The following is a 20,319-nucleotide window of genomic DNA, read 5'->3' on the forward strand; positions in this document are numbered from 1 at the left end:
AGGATCCCATGCTAAATTATAAATCAAACCACATCTGTTGTCTCAGTCAGTATGGGTTCTGACTGGGTGAGCCAACTAGCCAAACAGACTGCACTGTGATGGTCATGTGGGAGGGAACAACGCTGGCTTTTTCAATTAATAATTCAGAAACCTGGTGGGTTTGCTGCTGTGTGTGTTCAGATGGGGGTAAACCCAGTGTGGCTGGTAGACACTCAGTATAGGCAGGGACGGAAAAATCATCCTGCTGCGACAATTCCTCATATTAGCTCTCTACACGCACACCAGATGCTTGCATTTTTCTGAAACGCGACCTAGAGGTATTCATTCCGAAGTAATTTTCCACCCAACCAATTACCCTGAGCACACAGCTTTTGATATCKTTCAGAGCTTTTAATGTATTCATTGGTCCCTTTGCCAATACACGTGTTTAGAGAAGGCGCTCTCGTTTGAATGCGACCTGCTTACTGAAAGCTTTGAGGGTCTCTCAATTACCCGCTGTAATCATATTGTATTCTATTCAGTGGTCTGCAAATCATACTTCAACAGCAGAGGTCCCCTTAACAAAATAGCCTGTAAATACCTTCACTATTACCTTGGTCGTGACACTGTTAATTTCACTCGCGTGCTTTACTGSCTATAGGTGAAATTGGTGTGCGCTCAGGAGTATGGCTTCCATTTTAGGACATTCATTCGCTGTAAATATACTATGCAGCATACAGGAGTGCAGAACAGTAAATAAGACAGCAGAGCGATACCAATCTAAGTGTGTCCATATTTATTGGTTGTTTTTTGCTCATGACATGTTTGATTCAGTTACATAATTTAAGTCAGCAAGTTGTCTTTAAGGACATTTAAACATTAAACACTCTGCCCAACACGTCCGCTTTGAATAATCTGAGATTTGACTAGACCTCTAAATTGAGTTTCTCTGCCATCTGTTCCTACATGTATATACAATCAAAGTGACATGAAAACATGACACCAAAGACTTAACTCAAAGCAATAATATGCATTCATTTCATGAAAAATAATACATTGGCGTAATAAGTCGTTGCTTTACCTTCAAACCATGGATTCCTATTAAGTAAAGCATAATACAATAAAATCTTTGTTTTGTCAATGGGTGGCTTTGGTTGAAATGGCAAGGCTGGATACATGAAAACAGTTGGAAGAACATTCCAAATGCTAAACAAGCATATTCAATTATCAAAAATGCTGCTGCTATTGTTGCATGATCTGAATAGTGCACAGGACAAACAAGCACCATGAATGCCTTAAAATACTGATGAACATCACACAAAAATATACCAGGGTGATGCACACAGACAGCACCATCTGATAATGAGGCTTTAGATACAAAATTACATTGTTCAGCTATCAAGTTATTGTAACATCTCACACATCGCTACCTAACGGCTACTACAGACAGAGTGGGTAACACTGACAAGCTCTTATGGCACCCTTTCTTCACCAAAGCAACCAAAAAGGTTCCTGGGTCTGCAGCAGCTGAAAGCCCGAGTCACTCAGTCATCGAGCTGGAGCTGACATTTCCTGTACGGTTTACGGTACTGTGTTCACTGGGTATTAAGAATGTCTGTCTGCCTGGCCTAGTTCTGGGCAGCAGGCAGCCACTCCAGAGTGAATTTACAAACTCACCCCATGTTAGTGTCATAACAGGAAGGCAGCACTGTGTCAGGGCTCAGAGGCTCCAGAGCTGAACATTGCCTCAAGCTTCACCACCATGCAGAGAGAAACAAAGGAGCTCGCAACGGATGATCACACAGTGGCATACACTGACTGTACCCTTGCAGCCATTACAAAAGCTTGTTATCATACTGTATATAAGTATACATTATATCTTAACTTCCACCATCATAAAATAAGATATAAGAAAATAATGTCTATATCTTTTAAATACTGTATCTAAATTGGTTTTCAAGTAGGTGTAGCCATGCTGTTGTGGACAGCTTCTCTCCTATTGAAACAAATAGTTTCAAGATAATCCTCAAAGCAAGTGTAGTTAATACATCTTAAACAATAACTCATTTCTGGAATCACATGACACAGAGAAAACATTCTTAACACTTCTGAGCTGAACCAATAGCTAATACTAAATCATTTCAAAACATAAAACAATTGTCATGTGACCTTGCTGTTGCAGAATGTTTTCATGGTACTGTACGCACTTTTTACTGTGTATCTTGTCTCAAATGTAATATGAAATACCTAACCTTGACATGTTTCATAAATGTTGAAAAATGTAATGGTTTGAAGACACTGTTTAGCCAAATTTAACCATAGATAAGAAGCCATTCTTGATGAAAGTATTCCAATAGCAAGATCCAGACCAAACAAAAAATGTGGTCTCTGACAAAAACACATAATTCATTGAGCCTTGAACAGTAAAGGGGAGTTTGCTTTTAGATAGAGAAACCTGAACGTCTGTTTGAATTCCTCAGATGAAAGAGCCACATGCCTTGTTGTGCAAGCAGTCAGACACCTTCTGCTTCACATTTAAAGAGAACCTCATCATTATTAGAACTAATCCTGAGCTGCACTTGCCGGTTTGGACATTTTAGAAACTGTACCGAAAGTCCCCAGCTCCCAATCCTCTTTAAGCATGATTTTCCATCAACCTCCTAAGGTACCATTTTTTCACAAAATATTTCACAAGCACATACAGAATATTAACAGCAGTCTCTAGATGTGTTCCTGTCACAATGAGTCCCCATCCTCCTGGGGTTTAGATCAGAAGTGTATTTACAGTTTTGAATTGGCATTAACAATAACATATGGAACTCTGCTAGTAACTCTTATTCCCTTTTGTTTTTTAGAAATGTCCCTCAAAATGGTGGGTCGGACCATCTTTATGATGCCAGAACAGAACAGAGCTCTTCTCGTGCTCCAATTTCTTCCCTGCTCCTCACCTCCTTTTTATGCCGGTGTTATTTTGTTTTGGGGAAACAAGGGCATTCTTTCCTGTCTGTCTGTCTGTCTGTCTGTCTGTCTGTCTGTCTGTCTGTCTGTCTGTCTGTCTGTCTGTCTGTCTGTCTGTCTGTCTGTCTGTGTGTCTGTGTGTCTGTGTCTGTGTCTGTCTCTGTGTCTCTGTGGTCTCTGTGTCTCTGTGTCTCTGTGTCTCTCTGGTCTCTCTGTCTCTGTGTCTGTCTCTCTCTGTCTCTGTCTGTCTGAGGGTCAATGTTTTCTAGGCTGTTTGTGTTGTGTCAGACTGTACATTAGTCCAGCGAGAGCAGTGGCTGCATGTTCTCCTCCTCGCTCTTCACTTTTTCTGGCCGTTTAAGAACTCCGGGCTCCACCACCGACTGAGACCTGTGGATATAAATAAAAGATGACTGGCATCAGAGAGGCCTGTGCTCAGTGAAGCATTATCACTGATGACTTCTCACCTACTCAAGTACAAAGGAGTGGGATGAAAAGGTGTGAGTCCCAGAGCCCCCTTGCATCCTGCAGAGCAGGTAGCACACATGGGGGTCATAGACAATGGGTCATATAAGATGGGTTTCATAAATGCATCCCAAAATCCCTCYGCATGAATTGTTTTAGAAGAGGCCTTGGGTTACATGCAAACACACAAATGCACACACATGCACAAGCACACGCACAAGCACACAAAACCATCAATAAAAATGATCTTCTCCAAGAAAAATAAATGGTGTTATCTTGTCTAGTACATGAGCCCAAAAAGTTGATCACAAAATGTCACCCTCAGACACTGATCTGACCTATTTTTKATGTATTTCTCTAATAAAAGCCTAAGCTGCTTTGGGGAACGGGAGCTATCATTCATCATGCAGAAATCTGGGACAGGTTGGTCTCCTGTGTCTACCGTGACAGAGAAAGATTCATATGACTGATGATGATAACTAAGTCAACAACCAGAGCTTCATTCACCTGTGGCAAAAAAACACCCAAAAACAAAATAAAATGTATGAACACAGGGGCTAAATTAACACAGGGGCTAAATTACCATTGGAATGAATAGTAGAACTCAATCACGTCAGCCTCAGTGAGGTTAACATTTAGAAGTTCATACAGCTACTGCTGCTAGCGGGGAGCTATGTCATTACTGCAGCAGTAAAGTAAAACAGATCTGCCTCCACTCACAGACATCATAGTCACACAGTACAGTATAGCTTCGTCATTATGGGGTGCCCATGACACAGTGGCTCATCATACAAAACATATACTTCTCTAACAGTGACTCATATACAATTTTGTTATATTAATCAAGTAATTGATGAGGTAATGTTTGCTTGAACTTTATGGAGTGTATGAATGGCAGTGTACAGTGGGGAGATAATAGCCCTGACTAAAGAAGTCACTTCAGATCATATGGCTGCTGGTGATTACAGCCTTTAGTTCACCATACATCAGGACCCTGGCCAGGATGCTATGATACACCAATCAAATGCTCTTCTGTCACAGATACAGGGCAGTGCAGGGCAACAGAGTGCTTAACAATAGGAATAAAGACATTATTAAGTGCTTTTATGTCCTTTATGAAAATCCCATACTGTGCTGTATCTCTCATTGCTTTGCCTGCTGTGTCGGTCTACTGTCTTGGTAAGCAGAAATGTCAATGAGAATTAATTTTACTAATTCAAATCTGCTGAATCCAGACATGTATTCACTAAAGATTCTGTGCTATGAACGGGGGAAGTGCATGTATTTCCTTTCAGGTAGACACACACACACACGTAGATGCATGCATGCACACACACACACAAACACACAAACACACTTGACAAATTGAGATGGCTCTCAAAAAAAGGACATTAGAGAGGCCAATTTCCCCAAGGCAAGAAGGCCTTCATGACAATGTCATATGTCTGTACAGGTTTAGTCAGAGGGTTTTGTGAGGCAGCAGGAGTGGAACTGAGCTTATTGCCGAAGGTAAAACTCCATCACTTCTGTTCATGCTCCAGAAGGTAGCTACAGTAGCTAGCGCACTCAGAAGAAGTCAGAGCTCCGTGAATTGAGTGCAGATCAGTGCATCATATTCATTTGTTTTGCCTAATGCTCATTTCATGACCCAGTAAGTCGTAAGAGACACAGCCCTGAAAAACTCACTGAGACAATAGACTGTCAAAAAAAGATACACTACCGGTCAAAAGTTTTACAACACCTACTCATTCAAGGGTTTTTCTTTATTTTGACTATTTTCTACTTTGTAGAATAATAGTGAAGACATCAAACCTATGAAATAACACATATGGAATCATGTAGTAACCAAAAAAGTGTTAAACAAATAAAAATATATTTTATATTTGAGATTCTTCAAATAGCCACCCTTTGCCTTAATGACAGCTTTGCACACGCTTGGCAACCAGCTTCACCTGGAATGCTTTTCTAACAGTCTTGAAGGAGTTCCCAGATATGCTGAGCACTTGTTGGCTGCTTTTCCTTCACTCTGCGGTCCGACTCATCCCAAACCATCTCAATTGGGTTGAGGTCGGGGGATTGTGGAGGCCAGGTCATCTGATGCAGCACTCCATCACTCTCCTTCTTCATCAAATAGCCCTTACACAGCCTGGAGATGTGTTGGGTCATTGTCCTGTTGAAAAACAAATGATAGTCCCACTAAGCCCAAACCAGATGGGATGGCGTATCACTTCAGAATGCTGTGGTAGCCATGCTGGTTAAGTGTGCCTTGAATTCTAAATAAATCACAGACAGTGTCACCAGCCAACACCCCAACACCCCCACACCATAACACCTCCTTCTCCATGCTTTACCGTGGGAACCACACATGCGGAGATCATCTGTTCACCCACACCGCATCTCACAAAGACACGGAGGTTGGAACCAAAAATCTCCAATTTGGACCAGACCAAAGGACAAATTTACACCGGTCTAATGACCATTGCTCATGTTTCTTGGCCCAAGCAAGTCTCTTGTTATTATTGGTGTCCTTTAGTAGTGGTTTCTTTGCAGCAATTTGACCATGAAGGCCTGATTCACAGTCTCCTCTGAACAGCTGATGTTACGATGTGTCTGTTACTTGAACTCCCGTGAAGCATTTATTTGGGCTGCAATTTCTGAGGCTKGTAACTCTAATGAACTTATCCTCTGCAGAAAAGGTACCTCTGGGTCTTCCATTCCTGAGGCGGTCCTCATGAGAGCCAGTTTTATCATAACGCTTGACGGTTTTTGCGACTGCACTTGAAGAAACATTCAAAGTTCTTGAAATTTTCCGTATAGACTGAACTTCATGTCTTAAAGTAATGATGGACTGTTGTTTCTATTTGCTTATTTGAGCTGTTCTTGCCATAATACGGACTTAGTCTTTACCAAATAGGGCTATCTTCTGTATACCCCCCTACCTTGTCACAACACAACTGATTCGCTCAAACGCATTAAGAATTAAAGAAATTCCACACATTAACTTTTAAGAAGGCACAACTGTTAATTGAAATGCATTCCAGGTGACTACCTCATGCAGCTGGTTGAGAGAATGCCAAGAGTGTGCAAAGCTATCATCACGGCAAATGGTGGCTACTTTGAAGAATMTCAAATATGAAATATATATTGTATAACACTTTTTTGGTTACTACATGATTCCATATGAGATATTTCATAGTTTTGATGTTTTCACTATTATTCTACAAAGTAGAAAATAGTCAAAATAAAGAAAAACCCTGAGTAGGTGTTCTAAACTTTTGACCGGTAGTGTATATGTCAAGGAGGATTTCTTAAACTACTCACCTGAATGAAACACACAGAACAATGTTTAGCATTTTGAATAGTGAATAAATAAGATAATCTACAAGTATACAATTTTCAATGCTTATCTCTCAGAGCAATTCAACTAAATTATGCCAGTGAGAGGCATTTTAATACACCACACACACAAACAAGCATATGGATTTYTGTGCTCTGCACTACCGTGTGTAGTGGACGAATGAGAGAAGGTGATACTCGGGACTGGCGACTTGAASGTGCCGAGGCCCAGCGTGATGACTCAATCACGATTTATGACATTGTTTGGATGAATGACCATCTGTGGGCTATCACAGGGGTCAAAAACACCTTATCTATGGTTTTCTGTGGGGAGGGACGTTCCCACAGAACCCTGAGAGCACAGGCACCTTTGGAGATGTGAAGTTAGATGAAAATGTGAAATCGACTAAATGAATGTTACTGTGTGAATGAAATTGTCATGTTTGGATTGTTCAAGAGATCGTAAAGAGCTATGAATTTTGATACCATATGTTTTATTGTACTGTAMGTGCTATGGATTTATTGTTACTGGGAAACTGTTATTTTGTTCATCGGACAGCGGGTAGTTCAAAGAGGGAGTGACACAGGGGTGCGCTCCAATAATTTAAATTGAGTTGATTAGATTAGAGATKATTCTGAACTGAAGACATGTGTAACTACGTTAAGTCTTATCCTATTGGTTGTAGTAATTTACTGTGCTAGTCTGCAATGGATCATGTATTTCATGTACACTGTAATTGTTTGAGCGTTAATTATTTTGTGACTAATAAATTATATTAGCTGAATTGAGTAAATAAATTCCTCGTTTTACAGAGTAATTCTTTGACTGACTACACGTTCATCATTTAGTAGGTCTATTTGTAGTTGTTATTTACACTACACGTTTGGGTGACACCTTGACATCTCTGATCTGCTTGTCTGAATAAATTAATGCTAGAACATTGGTTGCCAGGATTAGCTATTTGTATCTAGTCTCTTAATAATTGCAAGTTAGACACATGATCATTATAGTCATGCTGAGAGGAGATGTAAGGCTCGCTACCTTGACTAGATTCCTCCAGAGACGTACAGGGCCTGTTGCATTTATTCACAGAATAATGGAGTCAGATTGATAAATGTAATTTATTATTATATTCAACATAATTTCTACATAATGGTTGGATAATTTCCACCGAACTACACATGTAGTGCAATTTAATGAAGGATTGTTCTTACTGTAGGATGTGTTTTCCATTGATTTTCTTGCTTTAGGAAGCCCTACTTATTACTCTTCTAGCTTTAGGAAGCCCTACTTACTCTTCTAGCTTTAGGAAGCCCTACCTACTCTTCTAGCTCTAGGAAGTCCTACGTACTCTTCTAGCTTTAGGAAGCCCTACGTACAGTATATTCCATATCTGCCCTATTTCTGTGGTTATTACATGAACCATATACTTTATGATATATTTAAGCAATAAGACCCGAGGTGGTGTGGTATATGGCCAATATTACACGGCTAAGGGCTGTTCTTATGCACGACACAACGCATWAACTGGTTACCAATGAAATTAGATCAGTAAATAGTATTTTTTTGTCATACCCGTGGAATATGGTCTATTATAAACTGGGTGGTTCGAGCCCTGAACGTTGATTGGCTGACAGCCGTGGTATATCAGGCCGTATACCTGCATGGTCTGACAAACACTTATTTTTACTGCTCTAATTATTTCTTAAATATACCACAGCTTTTAGCCAATCAGCATTCAGGGCTGGAACCATCCGGTTTATAAATGGAAACAATACATCAGTTATGACATATCTGACAGACTAACATATCGCTTTCTTAGAAGACACCTCCACCTTTATCTCGTATGAAGACACACAATACACAATCTATCACATTGACACACGTGAATAACATGACTGTACAGAGTCTAGACTGACCTCTTCATGGTTTTGGGAGACAGGTCTTTCTCCAGGTCTTTGACAGACAGGGAGTAGGACTCGGGGCAGTACTCAGTCTCCTCATCATAGGCGTGGTCCAGGAGGGTGCGGGCCCAGGTGCCCATGTCGTAGGGGGGCATCATCCCACCCAGCTCAGAGGGCAGGATCTCAGGGTGCATGAGCTGGTGAAGGCTGTTCAGGTTGTTCCCATGCATGAAGATCTAGAGAGGGATGGACAAAACCAGTGGTTGACTTGGGCAGGAGCTCACCGGAGCTGAGTACCGGCACCTCGAACGTTCTACTACTTTAGATCATGTTCCTCTTATAGAATAATAGCTCAAAAGTATTGTGGAGCTTCTGCACCTAATTGTAAACCATACTGTTATAGTCCAAGTCAAGCACTGGACAAAACAACAACACAACCTTGACACAGATAGATAATGAGTATATACTGTTTAAGAGCACGTTATAAAAGTCTACAGTTTGTTGGAGTGGATAGATTTGCCCTTTTGAAAAGCAAATGTCCTGACCTGAACAATGTTTATGACAGCAGCTATTCAGAAAGTATGATAACCGATGCTATATGTTGAATAGAATGACCTGACATTCATTGGTTACAGMAACACAGTTGACTTGTTGGTCTCTGTCAAAGTGATTTTTCAGAATGTTCAGTCAACAACATCCTCCCATCTTACCCTTTTTCTTGTCTTGTCCTTCAGAAAGGGCCGTATAACAGTGTACAGGGCGTGGATGTACCACGGCTGGTTCACAAAATGGATTCCTCCGAACCTGGCAGGAAAGCTGTCCTGTGGGCAATACAAAACACAAATACACTCACTATTCTACCTGTTGGTATGGTAATCCACTTTTGCTGTGTTTTCGCTAAGAGTATATATTGTTTTATTCTATCAAACTACATTATGAGGAGGGTATGTTGGCTAATGAGAGTGGATTTGAACATTGTTTTGTAGAATGTAAATAGAAGGTAATTCTGTTCTTTTTCATTTCCTTGTCCAACGTTACAGATTTATCTTGATGGGTTTGCATATTGGCATTATTGGCTTCATGTTAATGCTGCTCATTGAAAATCACCCAGTCCATTTATGTTACAATATTGCACTTACATTGGCTTTTTCCGTGCTGTTACATTACCATGCAGGTTTGAGACATACAGTGCATTCGGAAAGTATTCAGACCCCTTGACTTTTTCCACATTTTGTTACATTACAGGCTTATTCTAAAATTGATTAAATAGTTTTTTCCTCTCACCAGTCTACACACAATACCCCATAATGACAAAGCAAAAACAGGTTTTTAGAAATTTTTATAAAAAAAATAGAAACACATAAGTACTCAGTACTTTGTTGAAGCAACTTGGGCAGCGATAACAGCCGCAAGTCGTCTTGGGTATGACGCTACAAGCTTGTATTTGGGGAGTTTCTCCCATTCTGCTCTGTCAGAGTGACCGTCTGGTTCATGGTCACCTCCCTGACCAAGGCCCTTCTCCCCCGTTTGCTCAGTTTGGCCGGGCGGCCAGCTCTAGGAAGAGTCTTGGTGGTTCCAAACTTCTTCCATTTAAGAATGATGGAGGCCACTGTGATCTTGGGGACATTYAATGCTGCAGAAATGTTTTGGTACCCCTCCCCAGATCTGTGCCTCGACACAATCCTGTCTCAGAGCTATACGGACAATTCCTTCAACATCATGGCTTAGTTTTTGCTCTGACATGCACTGTCAACTGTGGGGCCTTATTTAGACARGTGTGTGCCTCTCCAAATCATGTCCAATCAATTGAATTTATCACAGGTGGACTTCAATCAAGTTGTAGAAACGTCGAAAGGATGATCAATGGAAACAGGATGCACCTGAGCTCAATTTCGAGTCTCATAGCAAACGGTCTGAATAYTTATGTAAATAAGGTATTTCTGTTTTTATTTTGAATACACTTGCAAAGAATTCTAAAAACCTGTTTTCACTTTGTCATTATGGGATATTGTGTCTAGATTGCTGAAAAGAAATGTTTCATCCATTTTAGAATAAGGCTGTAACGTAACAAAATGTGGAAAAAGTCAAGGGGTCTGAATACTTTCCGAAGGCACTGTAGATTGAACATTATTATCATAATGGTCTGTTATAATTTGGACACAGGGAGTATTCTGAGATTATACACTGATATAACAGGGTTGGCTGACGAGCAGCAGAACTGTGTCCCTGGAGAGAAGTTCATGTAAAGGAGCAATCTGATGATTTAGGGGATTGTTTGTGAGGAGGACGCAGGAGGAACAGCCAGAGTGCACACTGTAATCTAGTGACACAATCTAGGGTAAAGTCATCTCACACAGGCACCGCAGCAGAGCAACATCACAGCGTCAGTCAAACCCGTGGGAGGACAATCACCAGGAAAGCTCAAAATACACAATAGTCTCACAACATTTAACAAGTTGGTAATGCCTCAGTTTCATGTGTAAGTGTGGTTCCTATCTGTTCTGCAGACTTTACTGAAGTTTAAGACTGGTGTAATGGCTACCTGTATTAATTGAATTAGCTAATGGAGGCAGTTGACAATGGTGTCGCTAGCTCACTGTAGCTTCCCTGCTGAAAAAAAACTGCATAGACCAGCATACTGTAGGCTGGTCATGCTGGTCACCAGCCTTCCAGCCTTCGCTGTGTTTTTTTCTGGTCATCAGCCTTGCGCTGTTTTTTTCTGGTCATCAGCCTTGCGCTGTTTTTTTGCTGGTGCATTCGCTTGGTTTTTGCTGGTGATCAGCCGTTTGCTGTGTTTTGCTGCTGACCAGCCTTCACTGTGTTTTGCTGCTGACCAGCCTTCACTGTGTTTTGCTGCTGACCAGCCTTCACTGTGTTTTGGACACTAGTGACCAGCATAACCAGCATCAAGTCACATTATGCTGGCTTGCAAAGTAATGTTTAATTCCTATTGGAATCCAGACAGATTGGGGATATCCAACAATTGGAACTTTCATTCACCTAAAATCTGCATTCAGAATGACTGCCAGGGTTAGAAATATTAATAAATGACTACCTACAGTGGATTCAGAAAGTATTCAGACACCTTAAATTTTTTCCAAATGTTGTTATTTATTAGATTGTACCTTTATTTAACTAGGCAAGTCAGTTAAGAGCAAATTCTTATTTTCAATGACGGCCTAGGAACAGTGGGTTAACCGCCTTGTTCAGGGGCAGAACGACAGATTTTTACCTTGTCAGCTCAGGGATTCAATCTTGCAACCTTTCAAGTCCAACGCTCTAACCACTAGGCTACCTGCCRCCCCAAGGGATGCTAAGTTACAGCCTTATTCTAAAATGTATTCAATAGTTTTTTTCCCTCATCAATATACACACAATACCCCATAATGACAAAGCAAAAACAGGTCATTAGACATTTTCGCATGTCCAATCAATTGAATTTACCACAGGTGGACTCCAATGAAGTTGTATAAACATCTCAAGGATGATCAATGATAACAGGATGCACCTGAGCTCAATTTCGAGTCCCATAGTAAAAGGTCTGAGTACTTACGTAAATAGGGTATTTAAAAATAAAAAAACATTTGCTAAATTGTCTAAAAACCTGTTTTCGCTTTGTCATTGTGGGGTATTGCGTCTCGATTGATGAGGGAAAAAAGTAATTTCATCCATTTTAGAATAAGGCTGTACTGCAAGAAAATGTGGAAAAGGTCAAGAGGTCTGAATAATTTCCAAATGCACTGTAAGCCACCTAAACTGGAACAACCATTTCAGTAACAGGTGCAATAACTCCAACTAACAGATTGGATTAGTTTAGAAAATGTTATTTATCTTTGTGTAGCATAAGATAATTKAATCAATTAATCAATCAAGTACATGCAAAGATACTGATATTGAAACAAACAATTCCAAAAATCAAACTGCAATAGAGCATGCTGGGAAATATGATGATGATGGGCGTGGTTTTGCAGACTAGCTTCACCAGCTAGACCATGCTGGACTAGCATAGACCAGCATGRACCAGCTTGGTCACCASMATACCACCATCACCAGCACATCAGCATGAGCTGGTCACCTGCATACCAGAATCACCGGCATACCAGCATGAGCTGTTCACCAGCATCGCCAGCTTGACCAGCTAGTTGGCCAACCTAACCAGCTAGACCATGCTGGTCAGACCATCTTGACCAGCAATCCGACCTGCATGGACAACATAGCCCAGCGTGGACCAGCTTGAAAATTGGGCTATTATGTTTTTTTTCAGTAGGGTTTCCCTCTTAAATCTGTCTCAGTTTTTAATCCACATTTATCAAGCTAGACATTTAAGATCACACAACTGTTATTATTGAGTTTTTTCCTCCCAGCTCAGAGAACCAACGCTGGGAATTCTTCATTAACACAAGCTGTGCTATACCTATCTACCCAGCGGGACGTATACCTCTACTAAGCATGGTAATCAACTCACAACACTAATTCTCTCTATCACACTTTCAGACCAAAAATTGAAGTGTCAGAGGGTATCCTTGCAGTGTGAGATAGATCTTGCCTCTTGGCTATGCATAGTTTGCAGATAACCAGATAGCTGTTAATTTTTAAAACAGGGCACTAATGGCCTCATGTGCACGTCTAGGCCTAGAAGCCAAACAGAAGGATCCATACACCTTAATCCCTTTACATCACAGGGATCAGTCCATCGTTTGTTCAGGATACTCCTCATCACCATCAGTGGGGCTAGCATGTGTTTGCTCTTGCCCTGCCTGGACTGAGAGAGAAAAGAGCCATGTGCTTTGATGGGGAAGACGACAGAACTGAGCTTAAAGGGCTCTGTCTATCTCAGGAAGGACAGCCGCTGTTGCCACGGTGATGCTGGACAGCTGGGTTAGCATCCCTTGGCCTGGCTGCAAGGACACTGGGCGGTCCAGCGTCTGGCACCAGTAGAGCTGCTCACAGKCTGAAACTGTTTTCTGGCACAACATCATAAGGCACAGCTGATAGTGGACAGGGAGAGTGATACATCCGACAGCTTTGACTAGGATGAAGGCGCCATCTGCATTATACACTGAGTATACCAAACATTAGGTACACCTTCCTAACACCTTCCTTTTGCCCTTAGAATAGCCTCAATTGTTCAGGGGAATGGACTCTACAATGTGTTGAAAGTGTTCCACAGGGATGCTGGCCCATGTTGACTCCAAAGCTTCCCACAGTTGGCTGGATGTCCTTTGGGTGGTGGACCATTCTTGATACACACGGGAAACTGTTGAGTGTGAAAAACCCAGCAGCGTTGCAGTTCATGAAACAAACCGGTGCGCCCGACACCTACTACTTGCCCCTGCACATTGACTCTGTACCCCGTTCAATATATTTTTTAAATATTTTTTTGTCTTGCCCATTCACCCTCTGAATGGCACATATACACAATCCATGTCTCAACTGTCTCAAAGTTTAAAAATCCTTCTTTAACCTGTCTCCTCCCCTTAATCTACACTGATTGAAGTGAATTTAACAAGTGACACCAATAAGAGATCATAGCTTTCACCTGGGAAAAGAACAGTACAACACCGGTGCCCCTGCACATTGACTCTGTACTGGTACCCCCTGTATTTAGCCCCCCTAGTGTTATTTACTGCTGCTCTTTAATTATTTGTTATTCTTATCTCATACTTTTTTTTWKGTATTTTCTTAAAACTKCATTGTTGGTTAAGGACTTGCAAATAAGCATTTCACTGTAAGGTCTACACCTGTATTCAGCACAGGTGACAAATAAAATGTGATTTGATTTGATTTGATTCACCTGGTCAGTCTATGTCATGGAAATAACAGCTGTTCTTAATGTTTTGTACACTGAATGTATAAGAAACACAAAATAGAATGCAGGATGGAGACTTCGTCTTCCTCCTCTGGTTGTTGTTGGTCTGTACCTCTAGTGCGATGTTGGAGGAAGGAGGGAAAGAGGAAGAATAGAAAACCACTGCTGCCATCTTTGATTTATTCTAGCTACAAACTACTTCTGCTGCAGTTTCATTTGGGGAGGAAAACTTCCATAATTGAGAGAGCATGAAGCTTAAAGCTGCAATATGTAACTTTTTGGGTGACCAGACCAAATTCACATAGAAATGTGTGTTATACATCTGTCATTCTCATTGAAAGCAAGTCTAAGAAGCGGTAGATCTGTTATATGTGCGCTATTTCTATGCTTCCCGTTCTTAAGATTCCTTTTTGTGTCTTTTACTTTCTGTTTTGTACACCAGCTTCAAACAGCTGAAAATACAAGATTTTGGGTTATGGAAAACACATTTCACAGCGGTTTAGATGGTACAATGATTCTCTACACTATACTTGATTGTTTTGTCACATAAACTGAAATTAGGCGAAGTATAAGAATTTTAGCAACCAGGAAATGCCGGAGCAATTTCTGCATATGCATCTTTAACTGTGAGCAACTAAAAAGGCAAATGACATCCAAGCATCATCAGAAGCCAGCAACATGGAACATGAACAGATGGACGTGGGCCATTYTGCAGGGCTCCAAAGATCTTTTATCACAAGATCACTTCAATTGATTTATTAGCTTCTGTTTAGATGTATTAGTTCATAACCAAACATATATATTTTTTTTATCTCTTGGTGACTGTTATGTCACAGTTTAGCCTCCTGATGTACTTGTCCTTTTGTTGAAAACATATAGGTTGCCTGATGTTACCTCACAGATTTTCCCAAGCAACAAAAGCAAGAAACTAGGGCAGAGATTCAAGGGCAGCCCACCTAACAAGGCAGAGATTGCTGATGAGACTTTCCTTGCATTGCAGAGAGGCACTGATGGCAATAGAARMCTATAAAGCCAAGCTGTCAAACCCCTCAGTGAACACTGATGAACACATACTGGCAAAATCACAGAATGTGTTGTTCCACAAGGACTCAATGGTATACACTGATGACATGTGATTTGTCAACCAGAAAATGCTGATTATCCCGATTGCCACAGTGAATGCACTATCCCCATTTTGAATGAATSTCATTTGAAGTTGAGCTTCATGGTCTGGAATGAATTTGGCAACTGATTCGTAAACATGACAAAAGGGTATATGAATGCAAACCCAAGAGATGAGATGGTGTACTAAAAGTTATAGCCTATAATATGTAAATCTGATTATTTGAATTGTCAATCTGTGCTTTTTCGACTACTGTTGATGTTGAAAATTCTAGAATGTTTTCTCTCATGTTTTCACATTATTTTTTGTGAAGCTGATGAGCCCATCTTTTCCTGGATTCATTTTTCTTTTCATAGGATTGGCTTGACGAGATCTCTAAATTCAGCTCTGCTCTTTTCAGGAGTCAATGATAAAGGATGGAGTGAATTAATCCTGCTGTGAAAATGAAAAAAGAAAACATCAATTGAGTGGAGTCCTTTTCAAAAAGAAAATGTAGCCTGAAGTGAAGATGCTACTTTGTTATATCCCTTTACTTACAGCCACTGGAAGTAGTTTGGGTTGGGGATGTTGCGTTTTATTATTATTTATTTTCAAGGGAGAGGGCGCTTAAAAAATATTTTGGCCCATGCAACAGACGCTATATTGGTCCGCTAATACAGCACTATTAAAGGCCCACTTTTGTGGATTTTAATATTTTTTCCCCCATTTATATATATATATATATTATTGTTATGATTTTTCAGGGGGTGCTGCAGCCCCCTCAGCACCCCTACTTCCCACGGCTATGCCTTTACTGGAATCAGGCCTCTTCATATGCACTAGTTTAACAGCAGACTACAATATAAACAGGCCCACAGCACTCTGTAGCAGGCTATCTGGGGAAGGCTTTTGATTGAGAACTACATTAAGTGAAAACTGAAAATGACATAAAGCCATTGAACATTCTCTGCTTTATTTGAAGAGACAGACCCTGGATTAATACGTAGCCATGGAAATAGAGAGAGGAGAAAGGAGAGAGAAGAGAGACAGTCACAAACGATAGGTCACGTCAATAACGTAGGCACCATAGGAGACACTTTATCGCCACCTGCCAGATCCGGACTGCTTTATTTGGGAAAAAGTCAAGTGAAAAAGATGGGGAAAAGTTCAATAAGTTCAACTTATTGGCAAAACCACATTATGTTATAGACCAGACCAGCACAGTTCTTCTGCAGGAGAAACAACATTACAACTCCAGAGTGCCAGGCGGAATCGGAATCTGAGGCAAGCAAACTAACAATTGTTTTTCCTCTGTCCCTCGGTCCAAAATAATGTATGTCTGCTGCTGATTCCTCAGCCAGCTGAGAGTCCCCTGGACAGGGCTGTGGGATACGAGGCAGTGGAGCTGAACATTCAGATGGGAGACTCCCAGTCAGACAGAGAGATGGAGGGAGCACCTTGGTTGAACTTGTTACATGTGCATACTGCACTATTGAGCACAGCACAGCATAATCCATGACCTCTCATTGAGGAAAGGCTCTGTTCTTCTGAATCACTCAAAATGTGTTAACAGGTCAAATCTATAAATATTATACAGACTTGCCCTTGATAAAAGTCCAGACTCGACTGAGGGAAGGTCAAATCCATATTTCACAGCTTTTGGGTATACTTTGGCGATAAACACATTGAAAAGGTTATAGTTTAGGACTAAATTCATAAATACAATTTGAATACAAAGGAGCAAGTTCACTGCGTTATCGGCAAGCTTAGAGAACCGTGTCGAGCGGTTTGCTGCTTTCAATTCATCCATCCTGTGGGTGGGCTTAATAAAACATGCAATCGATGGGAATATATCATAGCTCAATAAGTTATTGATGGAATGGCATTAGGATCTGATCAGTGTTCTTCTACTGGAGTTTTCACCACAAGTAGAAAAGGAAAAACACTTTGTATAATCCCTTCAAAGCTCAAGGGCTATTTTATCCACCTGTAATGACATCATTATCTATGCATGAATCATAGCATCCAAACAATACAGTAACACTGAGTTGACTAAGAATACTGACCAAAATGTTTTGCTCAGTGGATTGTAAGAAGTATCTGTCTGGGAATAGGGTTTTCTCCCTGCATTACTACATAAAGGGGTTGGGGTCAATTCCATTTCCATTCCCGTCAATTCAGAAAGTAAACGAAAATTCACATTTTTCCCCACTGAAAATCATTGAGGATAATTGGAATTGGAATTTCAGTGTACATCCTGAATTTACCCTAACCCTGACACATACACTATATATACAAAAGTATGTGGACACTCCTTCAAATTAGTGGATCCGGCTATTTCAGCCACACCCATTGCTGACAGGTGTATAAAATCGAGTACACAGCCACTCCATAGCCCAACATTGGCAGTAGAATGGCCTTACTGAAGAGCCTTCGTAGGATGCCTCCTTTCCAATAAGTCAGTTCGTCAAATTTCTGCCCTGATAGAGCTGCCCCAGTTAACTGTAAGTGCTGTTATTGTGAGTGGACATGTGTAGAAGAAACAACGGCTCAGCCGCAAAGTGCTAGGCCCCACAAGCTCACAGAACGGGACCGCCGAGTGCTGAAGCACGTATCCCATAAAAATCGTCTGTTCCGCGGTTGCAACACTCACTACTGAGTTCCAAATTGCCTCTGGAAGCAACGTCAGCACAAGAACTCTTCATAGGAAGCTTCATGAAATGGGTTCCCATGTCCGAGCAGCCGCACACAAGCCTAAGATCTCCATATGCAATGTCAAGCTTCGGCTGGAGTGGTGTAAAGCTCGCCACAACTGGACTCTGGAGCAGTGGAAACGTGTTCTTTGGAGTGATGAATCACACTTCACCGTCTTGCAGTCCGACGGTAAGCCAGGAGAACGCTAACTGCCCGGATGCATAGTGCCAACTGTAAAGTTTGGTGGATGACTAGGCCCCTTAGTTCCAGAGAAGGGAAATCTTAACGCGACGCATATAATGACATTCTAGATGATTCTGTGCTTCTAACTTTGTGGCAACAGTTTGGGGAAGGCCCTTTCCTGTTTCAGCATGAAAATGCCAACGTGCATAAAGCGAGGTCCATACAAAAATGGTTTGTCGAGATCGGTGTGGAATAACTTGACTGGCCTGCACAGAGCCCTGACCTCAGCCCCATCGAACACCTTTGGGATGAATTGGAATGGCGACTGCGAGCCAGGCCCAATCGCCCAACATCAATGCCCAACATCACTAATGCTCTTGTGGYTGAATGGAAGCAAGTCTCAGCAGCAATGTTCCAACATCTAGTGGAAAGACTTCACAGAAGAGTGGTGGCTGTTGTAGCAGCAAAGGGGGGACCAACTCCACATTAATGCAGATGATTTTTGCGTGAGATGTTCGACGGGCAGGTGTTCACATACTTTTGGTCATGTAGTGTATATACAATGTGTAGCTACAGTATGTAGAAGAGTATTGATGGGTGAGAGAATGACTGGGCATCTAATAGATATACAATCTCAGGGATTAGATGTTAGATAACAAAGGGAAAAGACACAGACAGAGATAACAGCTTTCAATCAATTGAACCACTCTCAAGGGCACACCAAGCTCAGGCAAAGCCCAACTTAACGCACAGCAGAAAAATAACTATTTCATCAAATTATCTAGCACTTTAATTCTAAAGGATAAAGCCATAAATCATATTTATACTACACCTCTTCACAAAAGTAGACTTTCCTTCTCCTCGGACAGAACATCATATATTGTATAGCTACAGCCGCTGTCCTCAAAGCACAACACGGCATTATCTGCTGCTACTGAAATAAGTCTATTAGCCATACGCAGGGGGAAAAAACACATTCATTTGTGAATGAACAAAATGTATTTTTTCACCACAATACACTTAGAAAAAAATGGCAATGCAATATGAATACTTTATAGAGTGCTCAAAAAAATGAGCTCTAAAAATAGCTCCAAGCATGAACCTCTCGCAGTTCCAATTATTTCACTGACGATCTCCCACTATCATTAATAATAGTGATGAAGGTTTGGCGGCAGGTAGCCTAGCAGTTAAGAGCATTGTGCCAGTAACCGAAAGGTCGCTGGTGCAAATCCGAGCCGACGAGGTGAAAATCTGTCGATGTGCCCTTGAGCAAGGAGCTTAACCCTAATTGCTCTTGTAAGTTGCTCTGTATAAGAGTGGCTGCTAAATGGCTCAAATTTAAAAATGTAAGAGCATTTGAAAAATGTGTTGCACTCATATATAATTTATTGATCATATATAACTAATTGATTGAGCCTGGCTAAATGGGTTTTAAGCTGTCACCTTTTAAGGTGTGAATTAACACCATTGCACCAAATGACATAATTATGGAGAAGCAGACCATATGGAGAGAGGGACTGACTACAGCCCTACATCTGCAGAATTATGTTAATGTAAAACATTTGTCCCCCAATCTGTCTTAAACCCACAGAAACAATGCACACATCCTCACCCACTCTGAGAGAGAATGGGAGAAGTGTGTTTCTCTCATCTAGCAGAACAGTCCATCTGGAGAGTACATAGCATGGCGGTTGGACAGGTTGCCACGGAAACTTGTGGGATGGGATGGGGAAGACTGGTCTTTTGTGATTGGCTGACGAACACAGGTTATTCTCTAGACTAAGAGGGACAAAAGGCATGGCAAAGACAGACAGACAGACAGACAGACAGACAGACAGACAGACAGACAGACAGACAGACAGACAGACAGACAGACAGACAGACAGAC

At 41.2% G+C, this 20,319-nt stretch overlaps 1 protein-coding gene across 1 annotated transcript in view; it reads right to left on the minus strand.

The window, feature by feature from the left end:
• Positions 1-758: 758 nt before the first annotated feature.
• Positions 759-20,319, minus strand: part of LOC111954034 (clavesin-2) — a 25,634-nt gene continuing 6,073 nt past the window's right edge. Inside the window, exons 3-5 of the mRNA XM_023973530.2 lie at positions 9,354-9,464; positions 8,659-8,879; positions 759-3,327 (exon numbers count right to left, since the gene is read on the minus strand). Of these exons, the coding sequence (XP_023829298.1) occupies positions 3,234-3,327; positions 8,659-8,879; positions 9,354-9,464 (426 nt within the window). The 3' untranslated portion in view covers positions 759-3,233. The remainder of the gene's footprint in view (positions 3,328-8,658; positions 8,880-9,353; positions 9,465-20,319) is intronic.

This window comes from Salvelinus sp. IW2-2015, linkage group LG28 (assembly GCF_002910315.2).
Source record: "Salvelinus sp. IW2-2015 linkage group LG28, ASM291031v2, whole genome shotgun sequence".
NCBI lineage: Eukaryota > Metazoa > Chordata > Actinopteri > Salmoniformes > Salmonidae > Salvelinus > Salvelinus sp. IW2-2015.